This window comes from Mangifera indica, chromosome 3 (assembly GCF_011075055.1).
Source record: "Mangifera indica cultivar Alphonso chromosome 3, CATAS_Mindica_2.1, whole genome shotgun sequence".
In the NCBI taxonomy this organism is placed as follows: domain Eukaryota; kingdom Viridiplantae; phylum Streptophyta; class Magnoliopsida; order Sapindales; family Anacardiaceae; genus Mangifera; species Mangifera indica.
Window position 1 is genome coordinate 8122903 of NC_058139.1, and position 17271 is coordinate 8140173.

A 17271-nucleotide genomic window follows, 5' to 3' on the forward strand; every position below is an offset into this window, starting at 1 on the left:
AAGTTCGAATATTTTCTAATTTGAGATTAATTTGAATAAAAAATAAGACAGTTTGAATTTGTTGAGCAAATGTTAACGATAGCTTGAGTTTGGCTAAATCTCCGAAGTTTATAATTCAAATTCGTAATTTAAATTTTCTGTTTGAATTTGTGATTAATTGATAAAATAAAAATTATTTTGATAATTATTTAATATAATTCAAATTAAATCTTAAATAAATTTGAATCGAATTAAATCAAATTATCATTTAACTTGTAAATTAGATCAAATCCATTTGATTTTATAATCAACTCAAGCTTGATTTGAGTTCGATGTAAATGAAATCAAGCTGAACTTGGGGCTCAGCTATTGCATGAAACATGAGCTAAAATTAAGGCTGCCTAGTCCGAGAGGACGAATGTTACACACTGTAGTATGGCTCATGTTGCATGAGGCTTTATCTCTTTCTTTATCCAAACGTTAACTGACAAAATCCTCAGAAAGGGAATTCCAGCTTCTACACAAATGTCAAGTTAAACAATCCTTCGATGCCTTTGTTGTTAAAATTCAGTTTTTACTCTCATTCTCACTCTTCCCACTTCTTATCGTCAACTGCCATGGCAATGTGTTCAAGCTTCTGTCCTCAGATCCCTCACCGTCTTAAAGGAAAACCCTTCTTTTCTTTTTCCTCAAAGTCAAAACCTTTGTTTCTTCCTTTCAAGCTCATCTCTTCTCAGGCATCAAATGTTACAGCTAAAGGTGCTTCTGAATTGTTTCCTTTTTCGGATTAGAATCTTTATATATCTTTATTATTCTTTTTTGTGTTCTTGTCTTTGTAATTCATGTTATGTTATGAACCAGAAAGCAACTTTGTGGGAACCAAATGGATTTATTGTCTTGCGTATACTTTTATTGTTTAATTTCCTAAATTATTGGGCAATTTTAGGCATTTATCTCCATACAATGCTTCCATTACGTTAGTTCCGTGGTGATGATGTAATTTTCAATGAACCTGTATGCTTGTGTGTTGATATTACTCAGAAATTAAAGAAGTACGGATGGAGATTGAAAATTTGAGCCTTATAATTGCAGAATTATAGTGTAAGGTAACAACTTTTTTTGCCGCAAATTGACTATCTTGTAATGGTGGAAACTGGTTATAGTGAGCTCAGCGGATGAACTATTTATACTTTTCGGCGCAGAAAACAAAATATCATTGCTTTTATCTTCTATTTAGTTTACTTTGCTAATTAATTACTGGTTTTTTCATTCATGGGGTAGCTTCTTTGGGGGTGAATTATTATTTTTTTTGGGTAATTGTTGCTAGATTTTGTGCTTACTGCTTACCAATTTTTTATAAATTTGTAGCAGATGCATTGTCAACTCGTGTTGGCTTTCTTGGTCTTGGAATTATGGGTTCTCCAATGGCACAAAATCTCTTAAAAGCTGGGTACGTTTGAGTTCTTCGCCTAATTATTATTTAGCGCCAAGAAAATTAACAACACTGGTTTTAATGATCTGTCACAGTTAGTATCAGAACATATGTTCTGCTCTCCCTTGATTACAAAATGAGAAGATTATTATTAATCATGTTGATCAAGTCTTGCAAGTTACTTTACTGTTTTTGTTTTTTGGATAAAAGGTCTTATGTATTTTGCAACATAAATATGCTGAAGCATGAAAATGATAGGTTGTTTAGTATTGTAGAGTTATTTCAGTATTTATTGTCCTTAAGGCTGATCTTATAATGTGTGTGCTGTAGATGTGACGTGACTGTTTGGAATAGGACCAAAAGCAAGTGTGATCCTCTCATCAACTTGGGTGCAAAGTAAGTATTTCAAATTCATGCTTGACAATTATTTAAGTATATCAAATTCATGCTTTCCAATTGTTTTATTGATCACTGAAAAATTAATCAGAGCATGGGTGATGTCTTTTAACTTAAATTTTGATTGTATGAGTTTGATATTCTGTAATATTTATGTCAAGTTTATGTCAAATAAGACAGATCATCGTTCATGTTATATACAAATACAAGTACTTCAACGTGACTATTCTTGTGTATTATAAGAAAACCATAAACCAGCCAAAACTATTGGCCTAGACCCCAAAGCCATTATTTTAGTTGTTGGCATGTCCAGGTAAGTTGTTTTATTTTTCTTAATGCAGATATATGCCCTCTCCTGAGGAAGTTGCTGCATCTTGTGATGTCACATTTGCCATGCTTGCGGATCCTGAAAGTGCAGTGCGTATGTTTTCTTTTGATTATTTTTGTTGTTGTTACCATTTTTTGTTGACTGATAATACTAGATATGGCTACTTATTTTTGCTGTAAATCAGATTGATGTTGCCTGTGGCAAGAATGGAGCTGCAAATGGAATTGGTCCTGGCAAGGGGTAAACTTTCCTCGTGTTCTCTCACCATTAAAAGTTTTCATTGTTGGCTCGTTCAATGGCAGTAAACACCTTAGTAAAAGCCTCTAGCTTTACCCAGGAAGATGAGTTTTTGAAATATTTCCAGTTCCTTCAAGTGATTTAACTTTTATATCTGTTTACAAAACCTGATTCTCCTTTCAAAACCATGGTTTAGAGTTGGAGGACATAGAACTATAAAATGATATATGTTTAATACGTATAAGTATCTTTATTGGCCAAATCTGCTACTTGACAAATGGAGATTAGTGTTGCATGGATTATCTACATCTTGTTTCAACTATCGTGTGCTTGCTCTTCATTTGAGTTGCTCGATTCCATGATTACTTTGAACATTGATCATATTAACGCTTATATAGAACATCACGTATAAACTCATTGTTGAAATCCATTGTTCAAATTGTATGCTTGTTCTTCCCAAGTCTAATTGGTAAGCAGCAATGGTCTCTTATATTGGTAGGTATGTGGATGTTTCAACAGTTGATGGTGGTACCTCCAAGTTGATTAGTATGCAAATCAAAGATACTGGGGCATTATTTTTGGAGGTAAAATTAGTATAGACTACATCTGCCACATATCTATTCCTCTGCGGCATGACAGTGGAGGACATCTTTCATCAAGCTTTTGCACTTAATGTGTAGGCTCCCGTATCGGGCTCCAAGAAGCCAGCAGAAGATGGACAACTAATCTTCCTTACTGCTGGTTAGCCTTTTTTACTCGTCACTAGTATGATTTAGTATATAAATTTACCACTGCAGACAGTTAAAATGGTCAGAAAGTGAGGAGTTACTGTTAATTTTTCAGGTGACAAGTCTCTTTATGACACAGTTGCTCCATTTTTAGACATTATGGGGAAGGTAATTGTACTACCAGATAATTTTTCCTTCTTTCCTGTAAAAATAAAAATTGTATATGGTGCTCACCGACTAACTAATTACCATCTCCACTTCTATATAATGCATTTATCCAGTCAAGATTTTACCTTGGTGATGTTGGAAACGGAGCAGCTATGAAACTTGTGGTCAACATGATCATGGGAAGGTTCTGCAAATTCTTTAACAGTTTCTTTGTTTAAATTTTTCTTTATGTTGGTCCATATGGTGACTATTTTTCTCACTCGCAGCATGATGGCATCGTTTTCAGAAGGAATACTTCTCAGTGAGAAAGTGGGACTTGATCCAAATGTTCTAGTTGAGGTAGTTTCACAGGGTGCCATCAGTGCACCGATGTACTCACTTAAAGGTCCATCAATGACTAAATCACTCTACCCTACTGCATTTCCGTTAAAGCATCAGCAGAAGGTTTGTAATATCCCTGGGATTTCAACATCTCTGAAACATATGATGTAATCTTACTACTGTTCATGATGTCAGGATCTGCGACTTGCTTTAGGATTAGCAGAATCTGTTTCTCAGCCTACCCCTATTGCTGCAGCCGCGAATGAACTATATAAGGTGGCAATATCTCATGGCCTTAGTGACCAAGATTTTTCTGCAGTTATTGAAGCATTGAAAGCTAAAAAGTGACAAACAAAACTGTATTTTATGAGAGCTAACGTATAAACACTTTCTTTATCAAAATTTTCGAAATAAAAGATAAATATCTTCGTACTTGTCAAGAGCCAACCATTGCTCAACCTCATAATGGGGCCATTTCAAGCCCCATGAAAATGATTGTTTCAGTGTGAAGACAACTTGGTCATTCATTTTCAAAGCAGGCATATCACATCCATAAATCTGAATAAAGTTAAGAGACTACCATATCTGGCGATTTTGTAGTTATTCAAGAGGCCTGTATTACAATGTGTGGAGCCAGAGGTTTTTCTTCTTATTATATGTAACTCCATTTATAAACAGATCTTCTAGCTTCCAGGGGATATCAAAGAATTCTCAAATCTGTTAGCATCTAAAGACCTAAGCTATGCTGAAATCATTCATTCAGGTGATGACAAAGAACTGGTATCAAGCCAACATGTTAAAGAATTGACAAATTTAAGATTGTAATAGTGAAAGTTGATATACTGATTAGTACTACATTGACAAGGCAACTACCTCACAGCTCAACTTCTTGCATAGAAACTAACATTAAGTACAAAGTTCACAATTTTCATATTTGTAAACATAACAACATACTCAGTGCTATCCTAACCCAAATAAAAATGTTTTTGACAGAACGGGAAACAAACTCCCATAGTGTAATCCTGCAGATAGAGTTAAAACAGTCCAACTCTCCATCTATTTTCATCAAGTTTGATTTCACCCATGTTCTGCAATCTTTTGTTCAGTCAATTTTCACTGAGGAATAGATTTTCCGTACAAACCAGAAGCAGGCATAGAAGCCAATAGTCCCAGTTAGGACGAAGAAAGCATATGAGATAATTATCATATAACCAAAGTAAAGGATGCCGGAAACGAACTTTGTGATTTCCAGCTTGGTGAAGAAGTAGAAAATTGAGTAGAGGAAAAGGTACAGAGCTGAGGAGCCGGCAGTCAGGTAAGATCTCCACCACCAGTGGTAGTCTTCGCTGCACAACTGGAAGTAGCAGAGCACTATAGTAATCTCAGCGCAAGTGATCAATAGGATGACAAACACTATGAAAAGGAAACCAAAGATGTAATAGAACTGGTTCAGCCATATTGATGTCAAGATGAAGAAGAGCTCAATGAAGACAGCACCGAATGGAAGAATGCCTCCAATTAGTATGGAGAACACAGGTTTCATGTACCATGCCTGCTCTGGTATCTGCCTAGGAATCTTGTTTGTCTTAACCGGATCTTCAATGGTTGGCTTTTTGAAACCTAAGTAACTACCCACAAAGACCAAGGGAACTGATATACCAAACCATAAGAAAACAAGAGCAAACATTGTTCCAAATGGTACTGCACCGGAAGATTGCTCTCCCCAAATTAAGGCATTTAGTACGAAGAAGATAGCAAAAAGAATACCCGGGAACATAAAGGCAGTTTTCAAGGTATTTTTCTTCCACTCTGTGCCCTTGAACATCTTGTACAATCGCGCTGATGAGTAACCAGCAAATAAGCCCATGAAAACCCACAAGAGAACCATAGCAGTCATAAGCCCCCCTCGGTTGGATGGAGATAGGAAACCCAGCAATGCAAAAATCATCGTTACCAGTGTCATTCCAAAGATCTGGACTCCTGTACCAATGTAAACACAAAGTAAACCAGTATTGACTGGTGCCCTGAAGACATCTCCATGAACAAGTTTCCATCCTGTTTCTTCCTGGGCCTCATCTTGGGTTTCCAACTGATTATAGTTTGCAATATCTCTGTACAGAGTTCTCATCATGATCATGGCCACCATACCAGAAAGAAATAAGACAATCATCAGTGAGTTTATGATGGAAAACCAGTGGATCTGATCATCATTCATGAGAAGGTACGTATCCCATCGAGATGCCCATTTAATATCACTCTCCTAAAAATTTCAGAGCAAGTTGAGTGAAAAACTCAGCAATATGTTGAAGGAAATTGACATATACAAATCAAAGAAATTAAAAAGACTGTACCTTAAAGGTAACATCATATGTGAAGACAACTTCCTTACCCTTGTCAACTTCTTGTGGAACAGCAGTACCTTGAACTAAATTTTTGGTGTCTTTATTGCATGTAGTCAACTGAGGATTCTTCTCATCCCACTGCTTATATTCATGATTGATACTGTTTGCAAGGTTGAGAAGAAAAAGAAAACAATGATATGAATAAACTTATCCTTTGACAACCTTCAGCAAGTGAACATGCGCCAGAAAAGTTCCTAGATTCTGTACATAATGCAAACCACACACGTACAGTATACCATGATGAATAATTCTAAACACTTAATAATCTTAAAGATCACACAAATTTGAATAAATCCCCAGACAACCTAATAATCGAAGACAATTAACTGAGCACCAAATTAGAATGAAATGCCAGAATTGAATAGAAGCAAACTGAAGGAGAACGGCACAACACCTGTTTGGATTAACTTCAAACCCAACAATTCGTGCAGAATTGGTCTCCGGATCTTTGTGATACATGACCCTGAAGCTCAAGTGGTTATTGATAAAATATTTCTCCTCTTTACTCTGCCAAAATAAAATAAAATTATAATAACTGAAACTAATTTTGAGAGAATATATAACTCTAATTATTAATTTCTGAAATAAGGGTACAATATATAGGAAGAGAACACACCTCACAATCCCATAAATAAGGAAAATAACTAAAGCATATTCTATTCAAATTCTTTGTAAAACAATAAGGAAATCAAATTAGTAATTTCGTCTAATACTTAGAAATAGTCAACTATCCTATTTTCTTCTCGCATCTTCTCTGTTTTCTTCCATCTTTTGTTCCATCACCATTTGAACCAGACCTCCAGGTGAACAAAGGGATTCTGACAGCTGAATCTCATCTGATTCCTTTGGTTTACTCTTTTGATCATTGGATTCAACTATTTTTTCACCGAACATTCCCATCAAAGCCAAATCGGATTCTCTCCTCTTTGTTTACTTGTTGAATACGGTTATGATGTCATCATCATCCACATAGTCTTACTCCAGTATAAGAACAACTTATAACTTGCGTTTACAGTCATGGTTCGATTTTCCTTGCATTCACAATTGGAATAAATTTAACTCTCCACTTTTACCAAGTTTCCAACTACGTCACTTGCTGGACAAACCTCCATCTTCCATTGTCATCTTTTACAATATCTATTCTTTCCATCCTCATAATAGTGTAACAATTGGTTAGGTATCTACACTCAAAAATCCAGCAGCTCCACAATCCTCACCCAAGGCAAGCCATGAACAACAATCCCTACACTTATCAATCCTTAACCAAGGAAAAAATAAATAGATGACCCAAAAAAAAGGAAAAAAGAAATGAGGAAATAGTGGAATTTGTATTGATGTAGGAAGAGTTTACAATGGAACAATGAACAATACATGAAATTAAACAAAGAGTTGCTACACCCTTCCCCAAGCCCGGTATTCAAGAGACTTGGTTCTTTCCACAAAGGTTTCACACAATATTTTTCTGCCTATTACTCTCTCTCCAATTCCCCCCTTCTATTCTCTCTATTTCCAAAACCTTCTCTAGCCACATGTCCCTCCTTTTCCAAGTGGTCCTTCATTGTTGTTGTGCCACTACCCCAATATTTGTTTTTCCAATGGTGGTACACTTCAACCACCCAAGGGTCTAACAGAAACCTTTGACAACAAGTCTCAACTTGTAGCTATTGATACTCCCATATGCATTATACTTCATGATGACTACCCACTTGCAGGGTAGCTTCACAATTTCCCACGTATCATTTCTTTCTAGTGCACCCATTTCTTCTTGAATTGCTACTCTCCATGTAGGATGGATATGTGCTTCCTGTTTGTTCTTTGATATCTCCGTTTTAGACAATGAAGTAGTAAATGCTTGAAATTTAAGTGACAATTTTTCATAGGAGACAAACCTTATATAGTATGCTAGGTACAAAACTTTTCCTTTTCATGAGAGCAATAGGTAGGTCCTGTTAATCTTGGGACCTTACACCACTGTTTTTGTTGTGATGTTCCTATTCAATGAGAGGCTTGACATGAAGGCTAGTTCTAGGATTAGAATCTTGACTCAGCTGAGCTTCCGTTTTTTCACTGCTTTGTGAATTATTTTTGCTTTAACACACAAGCAAATCAGGTTGAAAAGAGTTAGTTTCCTTGTTTCCAAACCATTTTCATGTACTTTGAAGGCATAATAGGGCGGATGTTGACATTAGTCAGTGGTGCTAATTAAGAAGGAGATGGAAAAGATTTTGTTTTTTGAGAGGTTTAAATTCCAAGGCTCATCTCACCTAATGACTCCTCTTGAAGATAAGACATAGGAAAATAAGGTTGTAATTCGAGAAAAGTGACATCCATTGGCACAAATACACATCAAAGAGCAGGGGAATAACATTTATACTCTCTTTCAGTTGGTGAGTATCCAATGATTACAAATTTAATTGACTTAGGATTAAGTTTCAAACGATTTTAACTATTGACATGTACAAAGGTTGTGCATCTGAAGGTTTTAAGCAGAAGAGAAGAAATAGACCTAAAGGTAGGATAAGTTTTTTGAAGAATTGGGATTGGAGAATTGACTTTGAGAACAATTTATTTATGAAATACGAGGTTGTTAGAATTTGTTCACCCCATAGATATTTTGAGATGTGTATAGCAAACATTAAGGCTCTAGCAACCTCAAAGAGGTGGCAATTTTTTTATTTTGCTACACCATTTTGTTGAAGTGTATCCGAAAAAGAACTTTGATGGATAATTCCATGGGTTGCTAAATAACCCCCTAGGATTGAATGAAAGTATTCTTTTCCATTCTCAATTCTAAACATTCAATGAAAGTTTGAAATTGGTTTTTTATCATTGAAAAAAATGTTTGAAGAATTTTTACCGCCTCAAAATTTTCTTTGAGGAGATAAACCCAACAAACTCCAGTATTGTCATTGGTACAGATAATGAACCGCTGTGTATTTGAGATATTTTTATGCGAGAAGCATGTCAAATATCACTATGAATAAGTGGAAAAGATGAGACTCTTCATAAGGACCCGATAGGAATTGAGAAGCAAGTATGCTTTGATAATTGACAAATTTCACTTGAGAAAGAACTAGATTTTTTATTCATGAAAAGACTTGGAAACAAATGTTTAAGTTCATAGAAATGAGAATGGCCTAACCTATGATGCCACAACATTATTAAAAATAGAAAAAATATCTCTCTCTGCCGCTGAAGCTTGTTTCCCCACGCATACATCATCCATAAAGTAGCAGAGGTCACCATCTTCCCTTGATCGGTCGACACTTTTTGAGGGCTACCCCTAAGTTTCTAGCGACAACAAAGGACAATCAACACTTTTTGGCCATTCTAACAGTGTCTTTGCCTTTCTTGGCAACTTCTGAGCTTTTCCTATTGCATATAAACCATTTCAACAGTGTTTGTGACTTTTCCGACGAAGTTTGTGCTTTTGTGACAACTTTCAGACTTTTTTGGCAGTGTTTGTGTTTTTCCAATGGCTTGTGGACTTTTTCGACAATAGAGGGGTTACCAATAATTTCTATTTTTCCAAAAACTCTCAACTGGATCTCCTTAAGAAAAACAACCGGTTCTTTACTTAAAATTGTGGCTTTGATACCATGAAGCTAATTTTGAGAGAATATAAAACTTGGAACCATAATCCCATACAAGAGAAAAAAAATTAAAGTCCCTAATATTCTAACGAGATTCATTCTAAAACAATAAGGAAACCAAATTAATAATTTCTTCTAATAATTAGAAATAGTGAACTATCCTATATACTTAAATATTCAAAATATCATGTCAATATATTCTAATGAATACCTAAGATTTCTACAATAACAATAAGATAGGCAGACAACACTTCTATAGTAGACTTTGATTTTTTATGCATACCCCTTGATAGTTTCCTTTGAACCCAACACGAAAACCATGCTCATATGTTGTAGATTGACTTCCATCCCTCCTTTGTCTATGAACTGCAACTGGAAGGTTGTCAAGAATCCTGTGTATACATTGATGAGCTTTCAATGTGAAAAAAATATATATATATGTAGTGATCCGTTCACAAAATATTTGTCTTCTTGAAGAGTGATAGTAATTGCACAATATGGAAAAATCATCCATGAAATATCCATTACTTACAGATTGACCCGATATTCATCATCAATCTTTTCCCTAAAATTTTTTGTGGCTGCAGCGTCAAGTTTTATTCGACAGGCTACTTTGCAGGACGAATCCTCCCTCATCTCAAACTGCAGGAGAATTCATAAACTTAATCCTAATAAAACAAGTAAAAGCATGATGGAAACAACACAAGGTTTTCTCATCATTTCAGTTTGCGACCAAATAAAACTATACAATATGACAAATGTTAGAGCGACTCACTTGATATACAGAATTTTCAATCCTGTCACCACGGAGAACCTCCCCCAAATTTTCTGCACTGTTCACAATTTTCTTGGGCTTACAGTACTTCAAGAAGTAGTAGTCATATGGCAGTTGTGTCTTTGTAGATGATAACTTGTTCACTTTCACAGTAAGTGGATCTCTCTGTTCAGAAAGAGCACAACCATGAGCAATCAGCAATAATTAGTGACTGCAGTGCATAACTACAAACATAGACACAAACTGTCAAACATGCCCTTCAACATGTTCCCAAATCAAAACATACAGCTTATCAGCCCAAGTAGTACCACATATTATAAACCGTACATTGCATAAGAATGCACTAGCACTGAAATCAGTAAATTAGACCTCACTTCTATTTCTTCCCCTTTTAATTGTGCATGTATTACACTGGATCAGGCAATGCTAGCCGGTTTAAAAGTCTGTGAGCTCATTTTTTTTCATTCCTATATATTCTTTTCTTCTTGGCTTGTATGAGTTTAGTTCATTTTGGCACTCGTTACTATTATCTTTTAACTACAAAAACAAAATCGCATCATGAACAGTCCATCAACACCGGTCCTTAGATTATAATTGCACTATATCATCTCTTCAAAACATGAAAGCTAAAAGAGCAAAATCTAAAACAGAGAAGCACAGAACTTGGAAACAAATTAAGTCAAACTTAAATCGTTACACTACCCTCAACAAAAAACAGTAACCAACACACAAACAAACTCAGATCCAAAACAAACCCAGAAACCATAACCCAAAACGGTCACTTATGACAACAGATCAAACACTAAAAACCCCAGATCCAACTCTCCACAACAAAATTGGAACAAAACACGAAAAGGACATCAATAAAATCACAAGACGAACGAAACCCACCAAGGAAACGAAAAGTTAAACAACAATAAAGGACTTATAACGACAAGAAACGTAAAAGAGAGAAGGGTATAGAGCGAGCTTACTCGTTGAAAATCACGAGGGGCAACACCCGGAAGATAGAAAGAGTGAGCAGAGGAGATTAAGAGGAGCGTGAAGATAAGTGTTGCCATTGTTTTCGTTGTTCCGGAGAGCTTGGGTTTCTCCATTTTTACAGAGAGAGCTGAGAAGCAAAGAAAAGATGATTTAGGGAGTGGGTTCGTCTTGGGTTTTATGTTTCCAAAAACAAAATTGAACTCTCGGGTATATAAATTGCAAACTAAAATATTTGTGGAAAACATTTTTACATTATAATATTGAAATTATTATATGATAAATATTAAAATATGTTTTTATATTTAATAAGTATATAAATATTATATTATTATGTAATTAAATATTAATTTATTTTAATTTAAAATTATAAATTATTTATATATTAAAATTATATATAAAAATACATACATATAATTTTATTAAATATAATTAGAAGAGTTTAAGTATAAATTAAATATTCACGCTAAGATTTGCTAAGCATGTGTTCAAAGTTTACCGATTAAGAAACCTAAAGGGTAAAGTGGGAAATAAATAAATGCTATTACTTATTATTTATAGAAATAATATTGATTTATAAAATTAATTTGACTCAAAATAAGAAATTAATTTAGTGAAGTTGGACCCTTCATTTACAATTCTTAGTCTCTCTCTATATAAGAAATACTAATACCTAAAATTTCAATTGCAAAATTAAAATTAGTGATAATATACACAATAAATAAAATTAAAAATATAATTAATTAAAATGATCAAAACCAAGACTTATAGAAATTGACCAACTTTTTTTTATTGAATGAATATAACCAATTTTTTACAGTTTGACAAAAATGGTTATGTATAAACAATCCTGCCATATTTGATTTCATCACACATGATTTGTTCACCAATTACAAATCTGGTGACTTCGTCTAATTTCCAACATAAAAAATGATTAAAAAAGTTTATAAATTGTTTATTATCGTGTTTAATAGCTTATAGTGTAAAATTTATTATTTTGATATTGATTTAGAGTGATTTTAATATCGGTTTTATGTTTGAATAGACGTAGAATGATTTATTTTAAAATCAAGTTTGAAAATGATAAATTTAATGTTATTATATGATAATGGTGGAAAGAGAGGAATAAATAGCTAATTTGGAAAGTACAGGAGGTTCAGAGGCCAACATTTTCTACCATGTCAAAGGACTGTGGCAAACCAAAAAGGGGACAAGAAAATAGCAAAATTTTGGCACAAAGAAGCCTACCCCTGCAAAGCGAGATGACACTGATGACAAAGGCGATCCTACATTGGGAGGCCTTATAGTTGATGAAGAAGAAGAGGAAATAGACCAGGAAACTGATATGGATGAAGAAGAGAAAGGGGAAGAATTTGATGATGATGACTAAATAGATGATCTTGGAAATTAGAAGAAGGGCATAGATTCTTTGGAGTTATGCAAGTTGAAACATAATAGGTAGCATGGTCATCAAAATGTAACAAGTAATATGCATGAAGAATAGAATCAGCATTGCTTTGAGATCACGAAATGCCTGAACTGGCATGAAAGCTAACTGATCATAAAAGCAACAGTTTGCTTGAGCCATCAAGTGAAGAATATGTTGGCTCTTTATGATCTTCAATACAAAAACTGAATGAAAGGTAGAATTATCACAACACAAACACACATCAAACATTCCAACTTTCCATTTACATTTGAAATTTAATCTTTAGTATGGCTGATACAATTGCTGCTGCTGTCTTCGAGAAACTGGCTTCACTCCTTCAGCAGCAAATAGTCGAAGGGTGGACAGTGCTTGGAGGAGTTGATGAATCTGTCGAAAAGCTCAACAGAGAATTCCAGGCCATCAGAGCAGTGCTCGACGATGTGGGGATGCCGGAGTGCATACCGGGCAATGTTCTGAGATATCAGCTGCAAAAGCTTAGAGAAATATCCTATGACATAGAAGATGTGTTAGATGAGTGGAGCACAGGGATGCAAAAATTGCAAATGCGGGAAGCTGAGGTATTTCCCCTCAACCTTGTTTCTGATTTTCTTTTGAGAAATGCTCTACGTTATGCTGTTTTTTCCAAGATAGAAAACATAAATAAAGAGCTAGATGATGTTGCTTTAGCAAGAGATAGGTCGAATTTTACGATGATGAATGGCCAACAAAGACCAGAAAGATACATATCTTTCCCTTTTATCGATGTATTAGAGGTTCATGGAAGAGACCGAGAGCGTTGTATGATAGTAAATTTATTGTTGAGTGAGAGTAGTCAAGTAGAAATATCTTTACCATTTCCATAGTAGGGGCAGAAGGATTTGGAAAGACAACTCTTGTTCGATCCGTTTTTAATGATATGGTTGTAAAAAGTCAATTTGAGAAACAAATATGGGTATGTGTCACACATTTATTCAGTGAGATTAAGATTGCTACAGCAATCCTTGAATCTCTTATTGGTGTTGCAACAATTCTAGATGAATTTAACACTATTTTGCATCACATATGTCATTTTGTAAAAGGAAAGAACTTCCTTCTTGTCTTAGATGATGTGGGGTTTGAAGATACAAAATGTTGGGAACTTTTGAAGGAAGTTCTTAACTATGGTTCCCAAGGAAGTAGAATTTTGGTGACCACATGTAATGGAAATGTTGCAAACAGTCTGGGAACCTCAAACATCATCACACTAGGGAAGTTGCCAAGGGAGGGATGTTGGTCATTGTTTAGTCAACTAGCTTTTTTTGGAAGGAACAATGAAGAGTGTGAAATACTAGAAGATATCGGTAGAAAAATTGTGGGCAAGTGTAAGGGTTTCCCTTTTGCTCTAAAGATTTTGGGAAGTTTCTTGTGCTTCAAAAGTAGAATTGCAGATTGGAAAGCAGTCTTAGATAGTCAGATATGGGATTTAGAAGAGGAAGAATTAGAGGTTTTCAAGCCTTTATTATTGAGCTACTATGATTTATATCCAACAATGAGAAAAAGCCTCTCATATTGTGCCATTTTTCCAAAAGGCCGTGAGATAGAGAAAGATAGGTTGATTAAATTGTGGATGGCCCAAAACTATCTTTTGACGGATCAAAGTACAGATGTGGAATCAGTTGGTGAAAAGTACTTTAAAAGCTTATCAATGCGCTCGTTTTTCCAAGATTTCAGGAAGGATCATTCTGATGGAAGAGTAATAGCATTCAAAATGCACAATTTAGTGCATGAATTTGCTCAGCGTCTTTCAAAGAGTGAATGTTTTTCTATAGAAGTTGATAGCCCTCAAGTGTCCAGATTAGAGTCTTATGACAAAGCTCGACATTCAATGATAATACTAGAGAAAAAAGGTTCATTTCCTATTTCTATCTGTAATGGACGAAAGTTAAGTAGCCTAATGGTTGAGTGCAGAGGTAGTTTTATGATTGGATCTGTTTTATCAAAATTGTTGGAAGAGCTCACATGTCTAAGGTCATTAGATTTGAGTAAGCCCCCTGGTTGTCGGGAAAATCCTGTGAAAGAGCTTCCAGGAGGAATAAAAAGGCTGATACATCTCAGATACCTGAACTTGTCTAATAACAGAAAGATAAAGGTATTGCCTGAGATGCTGTGTGATTTATTTAATCTTCAAACCTTGGACATTACCTCTTGTAGTAATCTCCAAAAGTTACCTCAAGGGATGGGGAAGTTAACCAACTTGAGGCATTTAATGAACAGTGGAACTCATTCACTAAGTTATATGCCAAAAGGAATTGAGCGATTAACTTGTCTTCGAACATTAAAGGGATTTGTTGTGGGCAGTGGTGGCCATGGTAATAAGGAATGTAGCCTTAAGCATCTGAAAAACTTGATTCATCTTCAAGGGTCTTTCTTCTTAAGAGGATTGGGAAATGTGGTAGATGATAGTGGGGCTAAGAGAGTAGAACTTCAGAATAAGAGTAACCTTGTTCGGTTGGATCTAAAATTCAATGGGAGGAAGAATAAGTGTGATAAATCAGTTCTTGAAGCATTACAGCCACCTCCAGGATTGCAGAGTTTGGGGATATATGATTATAAAAGCAAAACTGTGTTTCCAAGTTGGATGATGGCTTTAACCAAGCTGAGCATTTTAAGATTGGATCGTTGCATTCATTGTGAGCATTTGCCTCCTCTGGGAAAGTTGTCATCCCTTGAATCACTCTTCATATGGAATATGAGTGTTGTGAAAGGAGTTGGCAATGAATTTTTGGGAATAGAAAGTGAAGGCACATCATCAGCCGTTGCCTTCCCAAAACTGAAATCTCTGGACTTCTGGATGCTGGAAGAATGGGAACAGTGGGATTATGAGATTGCGAGGCGAGAAGAAATAGATGTTTCAATCATGCCTTGTCTTCGCTACTTGACAATTCGATCCTGCAACAAATTAAAGGATTTTCCAGACCACCTCTTTCAGACTACAACACTGAAAGAGTTGCGGATTTATGACTGCCATAAACTACAAAATCGTTACAGAAAAGAGACAGGAGATGATTGGCCCCAGATTCCTGATGTCACAGTGGAGGATAAATTCATGCCATATCTTTCACAGTCAAACCTCAGGGTTAGTCTTTATTACTCTTAAAACAAATAACAATCACAATTTTCCCTTGTGTTTTCTTTAATGGCTTCTTCTTTTGCAGTGATGGCAGAACCATATCTTTCTGCTGTAGAAGATAATGAGTGGATGTTCATCTGTGAGGTAATGTCTACTTATGCATAAAATGGATGAGAAGCTGGTGTATGTGGGTAGATTTTGATTATGCTTCTTGTTTTTCATTAATGTCTTTGAAATTTCTTTTGATCATCTCCTTATCAGTGTTGGAGAAGAGAGGTAATTTATATAAGGGAAAAACTTATATTTTTTTGATTTTTCGTTACAAATACAAAATAACTAGAGTATTTATAGGTACAAAGATAACTTTTAAAATCTTAAATACATGAACCTAATATTGAACTTGTACATTAGTCGTTAACACCCTAACATTGAACTTGTGCTACTAATATTGAACTTGTGTATGAACATGAACTTGAACTTGTACATGAATCATGTATGAACATGAATTTATGCTATGAACATTGAACTTTGAATAAAAAAAACCAAACGTTTTTATAGAAAATTAAGTTTAATTCAACAATCAGACTTGCGGTTCAATCTTGACTTTGAATCAAATGAAAGGTCTCTCTATTTCTACACAACATATGCTAGCGAAGGAATTAAAAAATAAAAACTTTAGCAGTACTTATTCAAGATTCAATGTATTTCGAAGCAGGGGGGAATCACATAAATTCATTATACATTGTAATATGATTTGGAGGATTTCCCACTATGAAAAATAATTGATCACTTTTAGTTAGTACCAGCATCACTTTCTTTAGCAATCAGTCAGATTATGCTGATCCTCTTGCTGTATTTTTTTATTGATTTGAGCTTCTTTCATGCTCCAGGCACTCAGGCTTGCGATCTTTATCTTCTCAGTTCTGTAATTGAAAGCATACAAGCAGGCTTCCTCATCAATTGCTAAGGTTGGATAAACTCTAGCTGTGATGCAAGCTTTGCCGCTTTCTCCAAAGCTCTCCACTATAAAGTGATCAATCTGTATAAGTGATGAATTGTAAGTGCACTAAATCAACCACTGGATTTCTTTTCAGTTCTAAAATAATGTACATGAATCATGACAAACTCCATAATCTCTTGAACATTGATCTTAATAATGTAATCTCCTGTGCTCATGCCAACTCACCAGGCTCCTTAATGACAGATTTGCATACTTGTTCTGGTCTTGCAATATTCTGAAAAACACTGCCGTATATTCCTGTTAAGTCCTTTGAAGCCAAAACTAGAAACCCCAATGGACCTAGAGCTCCTTTAACTGATGTGTGCAATGAGTGATGGTGACATGTCGCAAGTTTGCGTTCATTATTTATATATATAATTTTATTGGTGTGCA

The 17271-nt window shown here is 35.1% G+C and overlaps 4 protein-coding genes across 5 annotated transcripts; 3 read left to right on the forward strand and 1 right to left on the reverse strand.

The window, feature by feature from the left end:
* Nucleotides 1-378: 378 nt before the first annotated feature.
* Nucleotides 379-4023, forward strand: LOC123210941 (glyoxylate/succinic semialdehyde reductase 2, chloroplastic). 2 transcript variants are annotated; one of them, XM_044629439.1, is made up of 11 exons: nucleotides 379-738; nucleotides 1348-1429; nucleotides 1742-1807; nucleotides 2149-2224; nucleotides 2320-2375; nucleotides 2872-2956; nucleotides 3053-3113; nucleotides 3216-3268; nucleotides 3382-3452; nucleotides 3535-3712; nucleotides 3785-4023. In XM_044629439.1, the coding sequence occupies exons 1-11, from the start codon at nucleotides 528-530 to the stop codon at nucleotides 3935-3937; spliced, it is 1092 nt and encodes a 363-aa protein (XP_044485374.1). In that variant the 5' UTR covers nucleotides 379-527; the 3' UTR covers nucleotides 3938-4023. The 2 variants fall into 2 exon arrangements, with proteins under 2 accessions (XP_044485374.1, XP_044485375.1); XM_044629440.1 differs by having other exon boundaries at nucleotides 381-738; nucleotides 1351-1429.
* A 362-nt stretch (nucleotides 4024-4385) lies between these two features.
* Nucleotides 4386-11544, reverse strand: LOC123210940 (transmembrane 9 superfamily member 7-like). Its single transcript, XM_044629438.1, has 7 exons — nucleotides 11334-11544; nucleotides 10360-10524; nucleotides 10117-10226; nucleotides 9868-9976; nucleotides 6386-6498; nucleotides 5941-6091; nucleotides 4386-5849 (listed from the first exon to the last, which is right to left on the reverse strand). The coding sequence occupies exons 1-7, from the start codon at nucleotides 11454-11456 to the stop codon at nucleotides 4692-4694; spliced, it is 1929 nt and encodes a 642-aa protein (XP_044485373.1). The 5' UTR covers nucleotides 11457-11544; the 3' UTR covers nucleotides 4386-4691.
* Nucleotides 11545-13056: 1512 nt separating this feature from the next.
* On the forward strand, nucleotides 13057-13632 carry LOC123211016. The gene has a single exon (XM_044629517.1). It carries the CDS (start codon nucleotides 13057-13059, stop codon nucleotides 13630-13632), a length of 576 nt encoding a protein of 191 aa, XP_044485452.1.
* Nucleotides 13633-13685: 53 nt separating this feature from the next.
* LOC123211197 (disease resistance protein RGA2-like) lies at nucleotides 13686-17206 on the forward strand. The gene is made up of 3 exons (XM_044629766.1): nucleotides 13686-15884; nucleotides 15964-16022; nucleotides 16769-17206. The coding sequence occupies exons 1-2, from the start codon at nucleotides 13686-13688 to the stop codon at nucleotides 15964-15966; spliced, it is 2202 nt and encodes a 733-aa protein (XP_044485701.1). The 3' UTR covers nucleotides 15967-16022; nucleotides 16769-17206.
* Nucleotides 17207-17271: the final 65 nt, after the last annotated feature.

Coding starts and splice junctions, on each gene's coding strand:
- LOC123211016 (XM_044629517.1), top strand. CDS start 13,057: ATGGCTGATACAATTGCTGCTGCTGTCTTCGAGAAACTGGCTTCACTC.
- LOC123210941 (XM_044629439.1), top strand. CDS start 528: ATGCCTTTGTTGTTAAAATTCAGTTTTTACTCTCATTCTCACTCTTCC. Junction 3,114..3,215: donor ACTAATCTTCCTTACTGCTG/GTTAGCCTTTTT, acceptor TTAATTTTTCAG/GTGACAAGTCTCTTTATGAC. Junction 3,453..3,534: donor GTCAACATGATCATGGGAAG/GTTCTGCAAATT, acceptor TCTCACTCGCAG/CATGATGGCATCGTTTTCAG.
- LOC123210940 (XM_044629438.1), bottom strand. CDS start 11,456: ATGGAGAAACCCAAGCTCTCCGGAACAACGAAAACAATGGCAACACTT. Junction 10,227..10,359: donor TTGAAAATTCTGTATATCAA/GTGAGTCGCTCT, acceptor ATTCTCCTGCAG/TTTGAGATGAGGGAGGATTC. Junction 6,092..6,385: donor TTTGAAGTTAATCCAAACAG/GTGTTGTGCCGT, acceptor CCTTGCAAACAG/TATCAATCATGAATATAAGC.
- LOC123211197 (XM_044629766.1), top strand. CDS start 13,686: ATGGTTGTAAAAAGTCAATTTGAGAAACAAATATGGGTATGTGTCACA.